Consider the following 19,103-nt stretch of genomic DNA (forward strand, 5'->3'; position numbering starts at 1 on the left):
AAGATGTTTAGAAGATTGATCAGATATGTGCTATCCATTTATAATGTTATTAGATTTTCTTTTTACATTGACTGGTACATATTTGTATGCTTTTTGGATGTAATCTAATCTATTAAATCTATTAAATGGTGTAAAAGAAAAGAAAAACTTGTATTTTTATATAAAGTATTGGCAAATATAACTTAAATAATTATTTGGATATTAATTTTCTAACAAAGTCTAGCAAAATAAAATATGTTTCTGATTTGAGACCTAGTGAAGCTCAAATAGCTTTTAAACTGACTTAGCTTACTGAAAGATCTCACCACCTGCAACAGTCACAGTGTGCAAAATATATGCAGAGCAATGCACACTTGCACTGCTCTGTTTATGTGGCTTATAATGACAATGTATTATTATTACAAAAGACAACTCACCTACTTTAGGTATCAGTGGGACTGGTTCATGTCAGGACTATGGGTATGGGAAGTGGTTTGGTCTGGCAGCAGGTCAGATGATGGAGGAAAAAGTGATTTACTATTCATATGTACAAAGGGTCTGCCAGCACCAATTACATGTTGGGTTAAATAACACACAAACACATTATTTTCTGTTCAAAATGAAGCACGCTAACTAAGACTAGAAAAGTTTTTGTGTGTGTGTGTTAAAGTTTTTTAGGAGTAAAATTGAGGTTTTACCAACTGCATACATATCTGTGACTATTCCTGAACCTAAACAGTTTGTGTCAAGGAAGTGTTGGTTGGGAGCACCTTGAGATGACTGTTGTTGTGACTTGGTTCCATACAAATCAAATTTAATTGAACTAAGCATAAATTGAATAGTGTCTGGTGTCCTAAACATTTGATATGTGTGATGCAATATCTACCATAACCACGACAATTAAAAGATTATATTTATAAATAAGTGTAGTTTCAATAATATTATGTAATATTTATAATTGTTATAGTTTGTAGGCACTTTGCTTGGTTATGGTTTCTACATTCAGTTTCCAACGCTCCTATCTTGCGTTAGTCAGATTCATTCATAATTTAAAACATATTTTATATTATGAATTATGATTTTTTTTTTTAAATTATGATTTAATCTGGCTGATTACTATTAAAGCGTCACCCTTTCCACAGATATCGCTACAATACTGTTATTGCGAACTCTTTTAGCTGGGATTATCATATTCGATTTCGCGACACCTCTCCTCCGAAGCAGAAGGTGGCCATAATGCACAAACTCATTCCATCAAACGAAGAAGAAAAAACAGGCGAAGAAGAAGGCGGATGTCAGCTACAAATTGATCGAGCAGAGAAGATAAGATAAGGCTATAACTGGAAGGTTTTGGCCACTAATGAGGTAAAAAAAAAAAAAAGAGCTCGAGTGAAATCTGTAACGTTCAGGTGTCTGTTAAATAGCTCGATAATGTCGCACTCTGCTGCAAGAAGCTATGTTTAGTGTTAGCTGGCAAGTAGGATGCTAACTTCCTGACACAAGTGAGAAAGCTGTCTTTGTTATTGTTAGCAATGTGAAGCAGAGTTAACGTTAATAACATTAATCATGAGTACAAAGAAGTTATGATCACTAATTACAGGCTAATTAAGCTACAGACGACGCTAACCACCTCGTATTGCGTACTTGTTGCTTATGTATTTTTTATGTTGGATTCCTCGGCAGGCTGTGAACGCTTCTGTGGACCTAATCGAAACTGCAGCAAACATGCAGCTTAACTGAAGAAAGCACAATGCTCGGATACTGTGACGCTTCCAGTGCCTACTGACCACATGCCGTGGAGCCAAGGCAACAAGCCGACATCTAACTGTTAGCCTTCCATCTCAGGAAGCCAAACCTCATTTGACACTGCAGACTGTGTTTGTTCTCCTAAGGAGCTGTCTTCTTCTCTACCATGGTGGATAACCGGTACGCCACAGCTCTGGTTATCGGCTCCGTGCTGAGCCTGCTGGCCACGGTGTACCTCTCCGTGGCTGTGGGGACTCAGCACTGGTATGAGTACAATACCCCAGAAGTTAATAATACAACGCACAGCGAACCCGTATTCCCCAACGGCACTCGGGCACTATGGTGGAGGTGTATCCTGGTAGCCAGCCCCTCATACTGGTTCAAATCTCCAGGTATTACTCACAGTGGCACACCTGTTCAGCGTCCTCACTGACCAGTACTTTGTTTGATGATAGTGCTGCCTTCTAAATTTAAGAAGAAAATCTGGAACAAGATCATTTGTCTGTTAAACTCCATTTTTAACTTTAAGGAATTTTATTTAGATTAATTCTGCACATTGATTTACGTCACTGACTTTTCTGCACTCAGCATTGGTTTAACCAGTGCACTTGATTGTTATAATGCCCAGTCCCATGTTAAATGCTTTACATTGTTAATTAATGAGAAGACTTAGTTGGATTTGTGTTCTCTGACTTTTTTGGCTTTAGATCGCAAGATGGAAACCCGCTGTTCAAGCTTTAGTCTTTCTGATCAGTTAGGTACAAAGTATAAACCTGGAAATGAGGAAGAAGAAGACCTGCTAAGAACATGTGAGTGTGTCCTTACTCTCCCTCAATCTATCCAGGGAGACCTGTAGTTCATAAAATATGGGTTTTTTTTATTTTACTGAGCGATTCTTACTTTTTTTTAACCCATCTTGGTCACTTCTGCTCCCTTCACTGTCTTTACTTGCTCATCATTTGTTAAACATTAGAAAGTATTGACAGAGTTTGAGTTTAACCTGTAATGATTGTTGTGCAGACTTGTGGAGGTGCCAGTTTCTGCTGCCCTTGGTGTCTCTGGCGCTGGTGTTCCTCAGTGTCCTCGTTGGGGTCTGTGCCTGCTTGTGCCGCAGTTTTACCCCGACCTTCTGTGTGGGAGTGCTCCATCTTCTTGCAGGTGAAAGAAACACACACATTTACAAGTTTGTTTTTTTTTAAGAGAGCATAAAAACTATAATATCTTGCATTTTTCTGAACTGACAGTATAATTTCTTACTATTTTTACTGCATGAGTAATGTTGACAAAAACTAGTGGCACAATCAGTTCTAGGTCAAACAGACTCCCATGATAACATACAGATAGTATCTTAGAGTTTTTGAGGAGTGAGAATATTATTTGTCTTAAAGTCAGCCTCCTTTTATCTGCTTGGATTGCCATGGTAACTTGGTTGAGAGCAGGTTAATTTTTAAAATTTCGTTTTTAAAATTAGTTGGAAGGATAATATGGTCAGCATTTCCTTTGTTTTATTTACAGGATGCCTTAAATGTGCTGAAGGAATAAATTATATATACACACAACATTAGAGTTTTACTTTACTAACACCTCCAAATGAAGCCAGCTGTAAAGTTACAGCAGCTCAGACTGTACGCTGTACTGTATAAATGAATGGTTGGTCCTTATCTGCTGCTGAATGTCATTTACACAGCTGGCCTTGCAGCTACTGGCGTGCAGTTTTGAACTTACAAGTTACAGGTGCATTCAATACAATTAGTGTCTCTTTGATCAGGCAACAAAAAGTGATTAAAAGGTGATTTCCACATGCCCTTTATACACATGACTCCACATGACTTTGAGACAGTGTTTTAACTGACCATAGTGAAAAACCTTTAATGTTTCACTGCATCCAGTTTAAAGTTGTAGAGTTGGAGCTATAAGGTAGAAATAAACACAGAGCAGCAAGTGTTAATATCCTCTTTCCCCCACCTTATTGTTATATTTACGTCCCTGTTACCCGTTTCTCTGATAACATCTCCGATTGATTCAGCCAATCCATTTTGAAGAGGAGTCCAATGATGCGTCAAATGATCTTTTTTATGTGAGAACCTGAAGCACAAAGCCCGGTTGAACAGAGATGGTCAATGCCCACCAGTGTGATACCTGTTATCTCTGAGTGGACCTTTAACTTTTGTGAAGCTAGCTTACACAAAGTAATCCTGGCTATGAACATAGTACACCCCTCTGTAGTGACTTTTGGCTTCAGCTGTGCATGGCTTACTAGGGCTATAGATACCCAAAACCCTATAAAATCCTACACCATAACGTACAGCTTAACCTGATGTGCACCTTCCTAGAAATGTAACTACACATCTGGTTCACACAGCCTGCAACCACTGTGATTGTCCTGTTTAGTGCCATCGATTCCTCCTGTGAATTTCCAGCTACTTATTTACTGAATTTATCAGTGAGAGAAAACAATCATAGCATCGGTATGATTGTCACCAAGTCCCTGGAGGGAGTTTGTTGAAACTATTGGAATTGACATGAGGGAAGAAGTGGAAAAAGTTGAGGGACAAATATGTTTGCCCCATAAAAAAACTGACCATAATAAAGAGTGGGGACCCGGGAGGGGAAAAAAAGTCCCAGAATTCTGTTTGTTTTCATCTTGGCTGGCAGTGCATGTAAAACACTGGGACACGACCACACGGCAATTAAGAAATAATGCACTTGCCCCGGGATAAATGCCAGCACCAATGTCAGCCAGGTTACATCGTAGTCTCTACAAAGATTCACACAGAAGTCAAAATGTATTCAAATCATCCCAAACCTGCGGCGCTTGTTCCTAAGGCTTCAAGACTGACGACCTTTGAGGGTCCCCAGAACCCACTTTGAAAACCACTGCACAGAACATTTGTTCAACAAAAAACCTCCCTCTGCTTTCATTCATTTACTTTGGTCTTAGCCAGAGTACAATAAAGGTGGAGTGCATCTGCTAGATTTGTTTCTGCTTTGCATTAGAAGCTTAGTCCTTTTTTTTATTTATTTTATTTTTTTTTGTAAGATCCAAATGACCACAAACATAAACGTTCACATGATCTCATCCCGTTCCTTCATCGCTGCTTTTGACTCCTCAGGTCTGTGTTCTCTGGGCACCGTCTGCTGTTTCCTGGCCGGGGTGGATTTGGTCCACCAGCATTTCCCTCTGCCTGATGGGGTGGAGGGCACCTTGGGTTGGTCTCTTTACCTTGCCCTCATATCCTTCCCTCTGCAGATGATGGCAGCTGCTCTGTTCCTGTGGGCGGCCAAAAGTCACCGCAAAAATTACACTCGCATGACTGCTTACAGGGTAGCGTAAAAGAGAGACTGACAATCATACAGTTTAAGACAGCTTACGGGTTTCATTACATCCTCAGAAAATGGTTTCCTGTTAGGAGAGGATGTAACGAGGATAAAGGGTGCTTTTCACTTCATCTGTAACAGAATTTTCATAGTTAAAAAAGGAAAGAAAAAAAACCTCATTTACGGTATCTCAGACCTGTAGAAAGGAGTGGTGTTTTAATACCATTTGAGTTATTTCACCAGTGCTTTTTCTTGCATTTCTAACCTGTGTTTTACCCAAAGCATGTTCTTAATGGTTTTAATCTTTAAGGGTTGCAGATCACTTACTATTTCTGGTGTTAACCATGTTTTTTTGTGCATTATTTTATTGTCTTCTTTTTGGTTGCCAATTTCTTCTGAAGCTGCTCACCACATTGCCCTTAACTTCACACCTGGAGTTATCCAGGATATGGTAGCTTTCTCTGTGCATGGAAAAAATATTAAACAAGAGTTTATTTTATTTTATTTGTTTTACTTTTTTTTTCTGCAGTTCTGTTTTTGCATAATTTAAAATATCCAGCCTGTGCATGCCTTTTTATCATCGTCTGTGGTGATTGTTCATTTCAGCCTGTGGTATTTTCTAAGTGTCATCACAAATGTGACCACTCATCTGTCGCCTGTGTTTGTAGATGTATTAATTTAGTTTGAATATTTAAAAAGACAAACAAAAAAGCTAAAGTGATGCCACACAAACCTGTGACCTTAAGCCCCAAATGATCTGCTATACTGCCATTTTACAGAGGGTTCGCTGCTCAACACCACCTAAATGTTTGCAGGCTGGAGTTTAAATCGGTTCTCCCATCCTTTCAAACAGTTACTTGTCTGACTGGTTTGGTAAGCTTTCAGATGTTTACTGTTGATACAGTATGTCAGCGTTTCAGAGTGTGACTTTTTAAAATAACAATCAAATTTTCCAAAAAGTTCAAATCCTCTTGAATCTGTGACCACTTACACATTTTTGTGTGTATAAAAGTCCAAAATGAGTAATATGTCAGCAGTGATGAATACTAAACAAAACAAACTGTAATGTTTTGTGTCAGAATGATTTGTTACATGTCTGACGTGTATACACTCTGGCTTTTTGTAAATGTTTTTATGTATCCAGAAGCACACTGTACTGATTATGTCTTAATAAATTTGGCATTTGCTGACTTTTATGTATGTTTCATGTAATCCCTTTTAACCTCCTAGGACCAGGCGTTCACATATGTGGACATCACATTTTGGGTTGTTTAGACCAAAATACTAAATTTTGCTCTACAAGGGCCTGATATCCACTTACAAGGACATTATACTGCCACTGTTCTATCAAAATTTAAAGCGAAGGTCCTCATATGTGGATCTCATTTTTCTCAGAAACAAACATCAGGTAAAAAAAAAAAAATAAATAAAAATCAGGTAATTCTTTGTTTTTACATTCATCGGGTCCCAATCAGCAAACAGAAATTAAAAATGCATGCCATGAAAGAGTTTGGGAGGTTAAAGGAGGCGAGTAAAGATGATGAGTTCTTACTTACAAGCTTACAATGTCTTGTCATGTCTTACACGTCTTCAGGAAGAACATTGGCAATTGATATATTTTGTGAAAACAACAAAAGAAAACTTGAAAAAGAAAAATGCACTCCTATAGAGTGTAAGCCGGTGTGAAAAAGAAGGGTTTTTCAAGATCCAATTGATCTCAGGTCACCAGGCAGCTTGCTCCAAAGAACAGGACCTACAGCTAATCCTACAGTGTTGGTCAGATTTTAGTGTAAGTAGTTAAAAAAGTGTTTGCACATTTGGAAGTGATTGTAGAAATATTTAAAATATTGCCAACTGATGATCTGAGAGGTGTCGGTCATCTGTTTCGTCCGTCCACAGTTGACAAGAATTGCTTCTCATCCCAGAGTTTTAGTCAGATTTCACTCAAAGTTGCACACCATGACCACTTAATGGGTCTTCATCTGAACTGTGCTCAAGGTCAAAGTAATATTTTTTGTTTTATGGGCTTTTTTGATCATTACTTTAAAACACAGGCTTCTCAATTGCAGCTGTGCACTGTGTTAAGAACCACTTACTACATGCTAGTATTATACAATTAACTTTATTTAAAACAAATTTTCCTTAACACAGTTATAAAGTGTCTGCTGAAAGATTTAAAAACATGTGTAAGGAATACAGAGAAATCTGAAATCATCAAAAAGTTTTTTTTAAGCACAGTAGATAAATATGATAGATTTCTTTTGCATCTGTCATTTCATTGATCATTTCATCACTCACAGTGTAATGTTAGGACAAACCAATGTTGTAAAGTGTACTTGATAAACACACTGGAGCATGTAGTTGCTCTGACTGATGAGCATATTCTTGCTGATAATTGAGCTGATCCATTTATTTTATGTAAATCAAATACACAGTGCTAAGAAGATTGTAGTTAAAATTCATTCATGTTCATTTATTCAGTCATTCATTAAAAAGGATTTTTGCATGTTAAATTTAGCTTTAAAAAACATAAAATGCGTGGACTTCAACTCTAGAGCCTGTGCAACACACCACTCAGATAAAGCTCGAATAAGCTTCATTTTACATATTAACAGAGGTAGTAGCAGAGCTCCTGTACTGCACTGGAGGATGGAGTTATGTTTTAGACACCTTATATTTGTCAGTCATGACATCACGTTTGTTCATTTGCATATTTCAAACGATCAGAATAATTCTCATTTCCTACTTTATTATAATTTAAAATGGGGATATTTAAATTTAGCACTCTCAGCCTGTCACTTTTATTGGTGGGAGTGTCAACTTTATCTTTCGAGCTAAATGAAAAGCGATCTTCTTCTCGTAGTAGGCGCACTCATTGACAAAGAAAGGGTAGAGGTCTTCACCGTCATACTTCACTGTCTCCCCGGAAAATGACAGGAATATCGGATTGCCCTGCTGCAGAAGCTTGAAGTCATTATCCTGGAGAAAGACATGCAAATATGACATTTACTGCTTGACAGTCTTTGAATTCATGAATGTAAATGTTCAGATGAAACCAGGTTAGGAAGGCTTGTTTAAGGCCAAACTTTTACACAACCTCTCAAGGATACCTGAGGGTGTGAGGGATTCTGCCAAAGGACTCAGTATTTATTTTGTGGACACTGGACATGTCTAATGGGCAGGAGACCCAAGGATAAGGATAAGCTAGACGGATAGACTGGAGAGGTTTTAGGTCTCTCAGCTAGCTTGGACACACCTAGGTGCTTCTAAAACTGCTGCAACTGTGACCCAGACTCAGATAATGAAAAGTGTGAAAGCTTAGACTATAAAACGTGCACCCATCTTGTACTGTACCTGTAACTGGGAGTGTATGGCAGCAGTGATTTCCCCAGTCACTGGATTCCTAGGGTAATCTATGCTTTTCACCAAGGTGTATGCTTCCACTTCACCCCCTTCAAATGTGCTTCCTGATGAGGATACAAGTTGCAGAGTTAATGGAGTCATTTCACACAGAGCTATGGTTTAATTTTGCCACTGTAGGTCCACCTGATGTTGTTGTTTGCCATTGCATAATTGTTCACGGTTAACCCCGCTGTCTGATTTACTGATGTGTGATGACTTAAAGCTTCTCCAGTGAAGCTACCCCTCTGAAAATGAGGGAACTGTGTTGAAAAACGACTGTAATACCTTAAGAGTTAATGCAATGCTTTTGATGAACTTCTTCAATAAAAGTAAAAAGTCTGCACTTTATTCATATGATGACTGTTTGAACAAACTGTTGTAGTATACAGCAGCAAAATTACAAAAAACATGTGTCATTAACCAAATATTTATATATCTAACAAATTGCAGAGGCCATTTTAGTCCCTGCTCCCACTGAAACATCAGGTGAGGTGAAGCTCCAGCCACAGGATGCATTCTATAATTAATTGGTTAACTGCACAGTACATTACACATGTGGGGAAGCATATGCATCAGATATGTTTCACCTCGTTATTTTGTTTGTTTGTGTAATGGGGAAAATTCTTGTTTATTCTCATATTTAGATTTATGACCTGGTGTAACTGATAACTATGTTATCTACTGACTGTATGAATCTCTGTGTGATATGTGTTAGCTCTCCTGCATGCAGTAATTAAAAGCTTGGCCACAGCTGAAGATATTGCCATGGCAATTGTAAAAAAAAAAAGCAGCTAACTGAACAACTACAGACTACAAAATCATTTAAATAAATATTTAAACCAAAGCTTATAAGAAGGGGCATTTTAAAAGCGGTAGCATCTTACCAGAATTGAATTCCTGAAGCCAACTGAATATATGATCCACTGCCTCTTTCACCATGTTATAGATATCCGCTCTGACCACACCATTGGGCTGTGGGCCAACCTCTATTGCTGCAAAGAACAAGGGAAACAATCATCTAAATATTTAATAAGCTCAGCTTTGCGAAAGATGCACACAGACACACTTACCAAAGCCATGCTTGCCGACCGATTCTAAAGAATAAGCCTCAGCAATTGGTATGTCCAGCTGGATTGCTCTAACTTCCATAGAAGCCATTTTACTCTGAAAATCAAATATGTTTACTGTCGACTGCACACTCTGCTTAGGTACGATAGGCTGAGCTTTAAAATAAACTACATGTTTATCCTGGATTTTGCTTATAGCTTTATAACCTGATTTTATTGAGTTAAGAACATAATTGCATGAGTGATGTACAAGCAACACAGACATACTTTAAGTTTTTTGATTAGAAAATACTACTACCCAGTAGAAACATTAAAACAAAGACTAAGAAAAATTCCTCAGGCAGCTTAGTTAAAAAACAGCAGGATTGGTGCTTGAAGACAACACACTATACAGCTTAATGGGGTTAACTTTGGTGTTTGGCAGGATTACTGACAGGATTGTATTTGTATCTGTTATTGTCTGTGGTATTAATGACATGATAACACATGGCAACAATACACATTTAGGCACGTAGAGATATCAAGGTGACCTTCTGAAGTTCAAATTGAGCATCAGAATAGGGAGTGACTTTGAATATATTATGGTTGTTGGCGCCAGACAGGCTTATCTGAGTATTTCAGAAACTGCTGATCTAGTGAGAATTTCTCACACAGTCATCTCTAGGGTTTACAGAGAATGGCCTGAACGAGAGAAAATATCCAGTGAGCAGCATTTCACTGGATGGAAATGTCTTGTTGATGCTAGAGGTCAGCAGAGAATAACCAGACTTGACAAGAAGGCTACAGTTACCCAAATACCTGTGTTACAACCAAGGTATGCAGAACAGCATCTCTGCAGTGTGGTCTTCTGCTGCCATCAGCTAAGACTGGAAAACTGCGGCTACAATTCATATGGGTTTACCAAAATTGCACAACAGAAGATTTAAAAAAATGTTGTCTGCTCTGATGAGTCTTGATTTCTGATGCAACATATTGATAGTAGGGTCAGACTTTGGTTCAAACAACATGAAGGCATGGATCCACCTTGCCTTGTGTCAAAGTTTCAGAAAGTTATAAAAGGGTTTTCTTGGGACACTTTGGGCGCTTTGTTACCGACTGAACATTTAACCCTAGTAATTTTGCTAATCAGGTCCAAACCTTTATGACCACAATGTACACATCTACTGATAGTTACTTCCAGCTGGATAACACATCATGTCACAAAACTCAAATAATCTCAAACAGGCTTCTTGTATTTAAATGGCTTCAGTCACCAGATCCCAGTCCAATAGAACACCTAAGAACCAGTGATGGGAATAACGGCGTTACAAGTAACGGCGTTACTAACGGCGTTACATTTTTCAGTAACGAGCAGTGTTGGGCAAATTACTTTGAAAAAGTAATTCAATTATAGTTACTAGTTACTTCTTCAAAAAAGTAACTGAGTTAGTAACTGAGTTACAATATTCTAAAAGTAATTAATTACCTGGAAAAGTAACTACTGCGTTACTTAAAAAAAAAAACAAAGAACGTTTAACCCTCTGGGGTCCAGGGTATAATTGGCCATTTTTTTACTACTCTTGATTTTCCCTCCACATTTTACCTTTAAAAACTATTTGCTTTGCCTTGTTTGGTATCATTCTTTTTAGCACAACCTCACGCGTCTGAATTTACAGTTATGTTCTCATTTTGACAAACTGTATAACCAGAATTGATCTAAAATCAGACAAAAACCATAAAATCAGAGTAGAAAAAGTTATATTTTTACTGTAACAACCATAAACATGTTTAATGAATTATATTTCATAACTTCAAATGCAAATATTAATTGTCAATTTTAAAATCCTATGCACAAGTTTTGCAAACAACAAATTTATTTGCATCCATTTACCTTGATTTTTTAAATAACCATTTCAAACTATTTACAGAATAATCAGCTGTTCTTCAATAAGATGCCACAAATTATTTGTGCCACTCCAAAAACATAATGTCTGTCCACTATAAAGGAGAACATCACAGCCTGATACCTGCAGGCCTGACAGCAGCAGGTGTATCACTCCTGTTTCTACCTGGAGACAGCAGTCGCCTCATTGTTCTAACACACAAGACAAAACTATCCACAACACTACACACTAACTACACACTCCAAACACGCTAAACGTCGCAAATCTCTCACATCTCAAAACTCGCTCTCTCTTTTTCTGCTCTCTCTCTCTCTCTCTCTCGCCGTCACTCCTAAAACTTCCCCTGTTTTGTTTTGGTTTTTTGCTCATAAGCAGAGAGTGCTTGCTAGCGCTAACGTGGCAAAACTATTGAGGTAAAAACGCCTCGTATATCTTGTTTATCACGACTCTGGTTTTACGTGGCCTATCAACACAATTTAAAAACTGGTATATGTCACCTTGTTGCTTTGTCTTTAAGTATGTGATTGACTTACCACGACTACTTTATTCTTCCTCAGTCAAACAGCAGCACTCATGCAATTGTTTTGCCCCTTAGCTCTAGGTGTTGTGCTAGACAGTGATCGTGATTGCCGTCCGCGGGAGCGCGCAGCTGCTTAAAGCTGTAGCACCCAGATTACTTACAGCTACTTCCTGCAGCTGATATAAGATGGAGTAAGCTGAACACAGCTTCAACCGTCTGTTTGTTGAAAAATAGTAAGGGACCGCGTTTCCTTGTTAGTAACTGTAACGGCGTTGTAACGATAGGAATAGTAATTAGTTAGATTACTCGTTACTGAAAAAAGTAACGCCGTTAGTAACGCCGTTACTTGTAACGCCGTTATTCCCATCACTGGTAACGAGTAATCTAACTAATTACTATTCCTATCGTTACAACGCCGTTACAGTTACTAACAAGGAAACGCGGTCCCTTACTATTTTTCAACAAACAGACGGTTGAAGCTGTGTTCAGCTTACTCCATCTTATATCAGCTGCAGGAAGTAGCTGTAAGTAATCTGGGTGCTACAGCTTTAAGCAGCTGCGCGCTCCCGCGGACGGCAATCACGATCACTGTCTAGCACAACACCTAGAGCTAAGGGGCAAAACAATTGCATGAGTGCTGCTGTTTGACTGAGGAAGAATAAAGCACTCTCTGCTTATGAGCAAAAAAAAAACAAAGCAAAAAAAAGTTTTAGGAGTGACGGCGAGAGAGAGAGAGAGAGAGAGAGAGGGAGCAGGAAAAGAGAGAGAGCGAGTTTTGAGATGTGAAATTTGTGACGTTTAGCGTGTTTGGAGTGTGTAGTTAGTGTGTAGTGTTGTGGATAGTTTTGTGTTGTGTGTTAGAACAGTGAGGCGACTGCTGTCTCCAGGTAGAAACAGGAGTGATACACCTGCTGCTGTCAGACCTGCAGGTATCAGGCTGTGATGTTCTCCTTTATAGTGGACAGAAATTATTTTTTTGGAGTGGCACAAATAATTTGTGTGGCATCTTATTGAAGAACAGCTGATTGTTCTGTAAATAGTTTGAAATGGTTATTTTAAAAAAGGGTAAAAAGTAAATGGCTGCAAATAACTTTGTTGTTTGCAAAACTTGTGCATAGGATTTTAAAATTGACAATTAATATTTGCATTTAAAGTTATGAAATATAATTCATTAAACATGTTTATGGTTGTTACAGTAAAAATATAACTTTTTCTACTCTGATTTTATGTTTTTTGTCTGATTTTAGATCAATTCTGGTTATACAGTATGACAAAATGAGAACATAACTGTAAATTCAGGCACGTGATGTTGTGCTAAAAAGAATGATACCAACAGAAACCAAACAAGGCAAAGTAAATAGTTTTTAAAGGTAAAATGTGGAGGGAAAATCAAGAGTAGTAAAAAAATGGCCAATTATACCCTGGACCCCAGAGGGTTAAACGTTCTTTGTTTTTTTTTAAAGTAACGCCATAGTTACTTTTCCAAGTAATTAATTACTTTTAGAATATTGTAACTGAGTTACTAACTCAGTTACTTTTTTGAAGAAGTAACTAGTAACTATAATTGAATTACTATTTCAAAGTAACTTGCCCAACACTGCTAAGAACACTACCTACATCTTTGAGAAATGTTTCCTGCACTTTGTTGAATCTGTGCCACAAAGAATCAAGCCAATTCTGGAAGTAAAAGCCCAACTCAGTACAGGTGACTAGTGCCCAATAAAGTGGCCAGTTAGTGCCTTAACATTTGGTATGGGAATGAACTGAGGATTCATCAGAATTTCTGAATTACTTTGATGATTAACATAAATAATACGTCCAAGTTTTCAATCATCCATTACTGAAGAAGGTAAGCACTGTTTCTATTATTTATTTGTTTGTATTTTGCATTCTTGCTTTTGAAAACAGCTGCTGCTATCTCACCATACCATCACTGCGAAGATTAACCTGACTTTTGGCAAAATTTAAGTTATTTAAACTTGAAGATATGAGACCTCTAGTAGTTCACAGTTTATACATATTTTCTTTATCAGAAACATTATAGATGCAAATTCCAAGTGCATGACTCGAAATATCTGTAGTACTCTTGTACCTGTAGGTATTTGAGAATGTGCAGGGTGAACCAGTCTATGGAGTAAAAGATGAGGCAGAGGCCCATGTTGGAAGTGGTGTTGTGGATGTCTATGAGCAGGTCCACGGCCTCTTTGCTTCCTTTGGGCCCAATTTGAGCGTTCAGCTCCTGAGCTCGACTCAGTTCATAGGGTGTTGAATCTGTTACAGGGGAACTAGAATCGGGAAAATAAAACAAAGATGTCTCTCACACATGGCAGATTTGAGAAGTTTTACTTTGCTCTCACAGTGTAGCGCAGTTAGCCAAAACCTTTAAAACTTCATTACCTACATAAAGCTTTGGCGTCAGTTTCGTTTTTGAACTTACTTTAGCAAGGCTTCTGTGAAACAGCGGTTAAGGTCGGTTTCTACGTATCTCCTGCAAATCTCCACAGCCCGTGGGTTTGACAGGACAGTGGAGACAGAAACAGATCCAATTTTATCTATCTTCTCTGTCTGCAAATGTCTCACCATGTAAACCCCTGTCATCTCATTTCCATGAGTGCCACCACAAATGGCAACCCTGGACAGTGGTGGGAAAGACACAGACTCCATCTGTTTCCACGAGAAAAAAAAGAGAGTGTTAGGTTAATGTTGGATTCTCTTTTTCTGTTGTATGAACAAACAAACCAAAAAAACAGTACTGATGATGTCCTGGCAGTCATTCATTGACTAAAGAGAGTGTAACCTTTGAGCTTTTTGAGGTGTAGCTTAAGGAAAGCTAGAACACAATCAAGGTGTTCCTAGTGGAACAAATGACAAAAAAATAAATAAATAACAGCAAAACTGTTATTCTGAATAAAAAGAACTATCATTTATTTTTTGCAAAAATATACATGTAAAGATTGAAACTCAAACATATATATATATATTTTTATTTTTAAATACTAATATTTGCCCGAAGTCTGTCAAGATATGAGAGTTTGTGGTAACACTTGTTAATGATTTCTTTGCGCGCGCACACACACACACACACACACACACACACACACACACACACACACACACACACACACACACACACACACACACACACACACACACACCACCCTCCAGGAGATCAGAGTCAGAAAGTCCAACACATCTAACTCATTTATGATTGTATACAAAATACACTTCTCATAAAATTAGGGCAAACACTTAATTCTTACAGTGTAAAACAAACTTCAGGAATATGGATCTGCCCCTTTAAGAAGCATGAACCACCATGAATCCAGTTTTACTGCTTTGGGGGAAAAAGCAGACAATAGGTGCACTGGAGAGGCAACTCCCCAAAAGACAGTTTTCCAATTGATGGCTCTCTCCTTTACCATTTATAGGTAAATCAGTTTATAATAATAAAAATAATAAAATATTTAGCAGCATAAGTGATAAATAGGTGACAACACTCAGTTCATAAGAAACTACAGTTTTACTTCCCTTGCTCTGGCTTGTTTAAGAGAACAGAAGTTGGGAAACTCTGAACCATGTATAAATCTTCCCTGAGGCAGTTTGTTGTTTATACTTTGGTCACCTTTTAAGCTTAACAGGCCTTACTGCCTTTATTTCCTTTTCACCAGGAATACTACTTTAAGAGTTCAGAAGTACAAATAGAGCTAATGAAACAAATTTTGCTATCGAGAAACCTCAAATAAACACTCTTTCTCAACCAGAAAGGTTTTAGGTGGCGGTCCTTTGAAACCACCTTTCCTAACACTGCCCACTCGTCCAATGTCCACACTGGGAACCACAAGGGATCCCACATCTGCTGATAGAGGCCCCAGTTTATTGAGGGAAAGTCAGACACTGCCCTCAGGTGAGCCCTTTTATAACTTTCTGTTCAACTGTACATTAAAATATTAAATACATACTTTGCATTTCAATTCTTATCAAAAATAAATATTAAAAGTGGCTATTTCACATTATTTTCTATATTAGTTTTAGAGATCCTGGCATCTGTTGCTATAGTAAGTGGGGATACAGCACAAGGCCACACCTATTCTTTATGATATTTATGCCATCTGAATGCTGCAGTGTCATTATACTCATTATACTCCAGGTTTTGGATCACAGATATGATCCCAGCTGAAGAACTGGATCTGATATTTACAATGTAGGTGATGGCAGAAATATAAATAGGAGCACACTGTGCTGTCATACAATCATATTACAATGTGACTGTAAGCACTAGTAAGTGCATAGTTACACCTACTACAACAGCAGCAGCAGCAGTAAAAGAGAAAAATAAAGCAGTAAAATCTGAGAAACTGGTTTTTAAGGCTTTGGCAGCTTGCCTCTGTCAATACAGCCAATAAAATATGCATAAAACTACATTAAATTGACTCCACGTCTTACCTTTCACGTCAAAATTCAGCCTTGTTTAGCATTCACTGGATTCATCAACCTTTGAACCCAGAGGGGAAGTTGTGTCGGGGCAGAAGTGTGCTATTTCATAACCTACAAAAAAAAAAAAAAAAACACTTTTCAGGCCACAGCAGCTGCTTAGCTATTCACAATTCACACAGACACGCAGTACAAACCAACCCACATGCAAGTACAGACTGCTACGATTGACTGCGCCCGCCTTCAGGCTTCCTTATGTTTGTACCTTCTTACAGCGGCCCTCCTCTATCTGTTTCTTCAGCTCAAATTTCATTTTTGTGATGTAACAGGAAGTCACTCTGTTGTTTTCTGCTAAACCAGCAGGAGCCGCTCTCATTGCTCTTTGGCCTGTGGTGCAACTTTGAGGTGCTGCAACGACAACAGCAAGTAAATGGCACATAAGATGTTTCACTGCAGAGGAACCCAAACCTCGGCAGATGCTTTATTGCAGCTGTATCAAAACACTCCAAGCATTTCCACCACCACTGCTAACTATAAATAAATAAATATATCTGATAATTTATTAGTAAACAAACAGTAAAAGCATGGATGCTTTTGGGCAAAAGTCTGCTTAACTTTTTTAGTTTATTGCCTAAAGAAAGGTGAAACAGTCTAAAGTGATATAGGTAGGATTTAATTACAGTAGTTTTCTAGCAGCAGCAGTTCTTGGACATCTAGTTGAGGAATCTGTCATCTAAAAATGTTAATTACCTCACAACTTTGCAATCTTTCTACTCCATACCACCGTCCGTTTTCTCACACCCTGCAACTCTCGAAAGAAGACCTAAGCTCCATTTAGACATGTAATCCTTTTTGATCCGTCGCTTGATGATAAGCTGCTTCCTCTCACTCGTTCACTCTGTCGCTCTCTCTTTCTCATCCTCTGTCTCTGTCTGTCAGTTCAATTCAATTCACTTGATTTTATCTCTTTTTGCTTTAACCCCGCAGGCTTTGCTGGCTAATGGTGCTCTGATTTCCTGTATTTATGAAGATATTTCTTCCTTTTTTCCTTGTTTTTATGTTGTTGTTTTTTTGGTTGTGTGAATATGTGCTTTCTTTTTTAATTTTTATATCTATTTGTCAGGAAGTAGCTCAGAAAGTGGTTCCACTGAATAGTGGTTTACTCATTTTTCTAACAAGTGAAAGATCCCTGGTTTGATTTCAGGAGCAGACACAAGTCTCTTTGGGTCAGGAAGGGCATCTGGAAAACAAATAAATAAATAAAATCAAATATGCAGAACTACATGTCTTGTTGATAAGAAAACAGCTGAAAGAAGATCTATATGTCTGGATTAGACACACCATATTAAGGTATGTGCTGTGGTAAAACTGTGTATCATCACACTGAACACAGAACACAATAAATAAAAACTTCCAGTTGGATGTATTCATTCTTTCTTGGGGTTTTAAACACTAAATTAAGCTCCAGTTTCAGACTCTCAACACTGGGCTGAAAGCCTGCTCCTGACTCCTTTGACATCTGGCAAACACAGCCTGTACTTTGGTGTCTGCAGCTGTCCCATCACATGACATTTTGTGGAGACGCAAAGTAAAACTAAAGCTGTAGAGTCACCCTTCATGTAGATGAGCAAATGCAAGTCAATATGGGAGCGATCTAAACATGGCTGGAAGTGTTGCCAGAAGTACAAAATGTATATTTAAATCAGCTAAGTGAATAAATAAATAGTAATGTTGCTCTTGTTACCATGGAGGCCTTGCCCTTTAGGACCTTGTCTGTGATGCAGGTTCTTTGAGCTCTAGCCTCTGTGAAGCACACGCTGACAATGCTTCAACAATAATAAACCAGGCATTGTGTAGATATGCATAGATATTAAAGCAAAAGCTTTTCAAATGTTGTACAGTGTGTTTGCTGTTTTAAAGTAAAGGAGATATAGGCCAAATTGATGCTGTGTCAGTGTCTCTGGAAAAGAAGACCCTTCAGATTTGGTCCAAAGGGCAAAAGTTAATCTCTGATGAACGAGGTTAGAATAAAAATTAACAATATTAACTTTCCAAGAACACTAAAAGTTTTTTCTCTTAACTTAAAGTAAAAAATTAAACTCTCTTCTAAACTAGGGTGTTTTTCAACAACAAACATGGGTAACATTGTTCACAGTGACATAAAACTGGGCTGAAATAGTGTGGTTTGGAAAGAAATGCACATGTGCTGCCTGACTCGTTGTTAGCTATATTAGCATAAAGTTAAAAAACAAAACAAAAAACAAACACGAACGAGTGAGCAATATTCATCCATTAATTAACAGAGTCAAACACAGATCTTGGGTTCACCCTCTCACACAGCATTACCATACTCAGTCACCTTTGTAGTTACCTAACTTATATAACAGATGTTTTAAATATTTTTTTAACATACTGCGGTGCTAAATGAGGGCTGTACGTTGGCCTGTTAGTAGTTTACACACGCTAGGTTGCTGAATCTTTCAGTTACTTGTCTCGCGCTTCTGACGTGGCAAGGGTGGAGTACACTGAGGCCTAACAAAAGGACCAGACCATCATGTGTGACAGCACGGGGGTGGTGTTTATTTCACCTCTGGCTGTTAAATGTTTTGATTTGTGAGTATAATGTTGTGTCTCACTTAATTAGGTCAGTTTGTTCATACCTCGTTTTGACAGCTGTATTTTACCTCCAGGTCAGCTGGATACATTTATACATTTCGAAATGCTTCCTTGACCTTGAGTAGTACATTCTTACTACTT

At 38.1% G+C, this 19,103-nt stretch overlaps 2 protein-coding genes across 5 annotated transcripts; one reads left to right on the forward strand and one right to left on the reverse strand.

Moving 5' to 3' along the window:
- The first annotated feature begins 1,230 nt into the window (after positions 1–1,230).
- Positions 1,231–6,239, forward strand: LOC134629147 (claudin domain-containing protein 1-like). Its single transcript, XM_063476193.1, has 5 exons — positions 1,231–1,344; positions 1,663–2,117; positions 2,433–2,534; positions 2,746–2,883; positions 4,839–6,239. The coding sequence occupies exons 2-5, from the start codon at positions 1,892–1,894 to the stop codon at positions 5,057–5,059; spliced, it is 687 nt and encodes a 228-aa protein (XP_063332263.1). The 5' UTR covers positions 1,231–1,344; positions 1,663–1,891; the 3' UTR covers positions 5,060–6,239.
- Positions 4,894–17,203, reverse strand: LOC134629146 (N-acyl-aromatic-L-amino acid amidohydrolase (carboxylate-forming) B-like). Of its 4 annotated transcripts, none has more exons than XM_063476192.1 (10): positions 17,097–17,203; positions 16,612–16,754; positions 16,359–16,460; positions 14,353–14,579; positions 14,008–14,200; positions 9,516–9,609; positions 9,330–9,437; positions 8,398–8,510; positions 7,947–8,022; positions 4,894–4,996 (listed from the first exon to the last, which is right to left on the reverse strand). In XM_063476192.1, exons 4-10 carry the CDS (start codon positions 14,577–14,579, stop codon positions 4,956–4,958), a joined length of 852 nt encoding a protein of 283 aa, XP_063332262.1. In that variant the 5' UTR covers positions 16,359–16,460; positions 16,612–16,754; positions 17,097–17,203; the 3' UTR covers positions 4,894–4,955. The 4 variants fall into 4 exon arrangements, with proteins under 4 accessions (XP_063332262.1, XP_063332260.1, XP_063332258.1 ...); XM_063476190.1 differs by lacking the exon at positions 4,894–4,996 and adding an exon at positions 5,097–5,175; XM_063476188.1 differs by lacking the exon at positions 4,894–4,996 and having other exon boundaries at positions 7,169–8,022.
- Positions 17,204–19,103: the final 1,900 nt, after the last annotated feature.

Source organism: Pelmatolapia mariae, linkage group LG6, assembly GCF_036321145.2.
Source record: "Pelmatolapia mariae isolate MD_Pm_ZW linkage group LG6, Pm_UMD_F_2, whole genome shotgun sequence".
Taxonomy (NCBI): Eukaryota; Metazoa; Chordata; class Actinopteri; order Cichliformes; family Cichlidae; genus Pelmatolapia; species Pelmatolapia mariae.

Coding starts and splice junctions, on each gene's coding strand:
- LOC134629147 (XM_063476193.1), top strand. CDS start 1,892: ATGGTGGATAACCGGTACGCCACAGCTCTGGTTATCGGCTCCGTGCTG. Junction 2,118..2,432: donor ATACTGGTTCAAATCTCCAG/GTATTACTCACA, acceptor TTTTGGCTTTAG/ATCGCAAGATGGAAACCCGC. Junction 2,884..4,838: donor AGTGCTCCATCTTCTTGCAG/GTGAAAGAAACA, acceptor TTGACTCCTCAG/GTCTGTGTTCTCTGGGCACC.
- LOC134629146 (XM_063476188.1), bottom strand. CDS start 14,579: ATGGAGTCTGTGTCTTTCCCACCACTGTCCAGGGTTGCCATTTGTGGT. Junction 14,201..14,352: donor TTCACAGAAGCCTTGCTAAA/GTAAGTTCAAAA, acceptor TCCCGATTCTAG/TTCCCCTGTAACAGATTCAA. Junction 8,023..8,397: donor CCATACACTCCCAGTTACAG/GTACAGTACAAG, acceptor GTCTTTCTCCAG/GATAATGACTTCAAGCTTCT.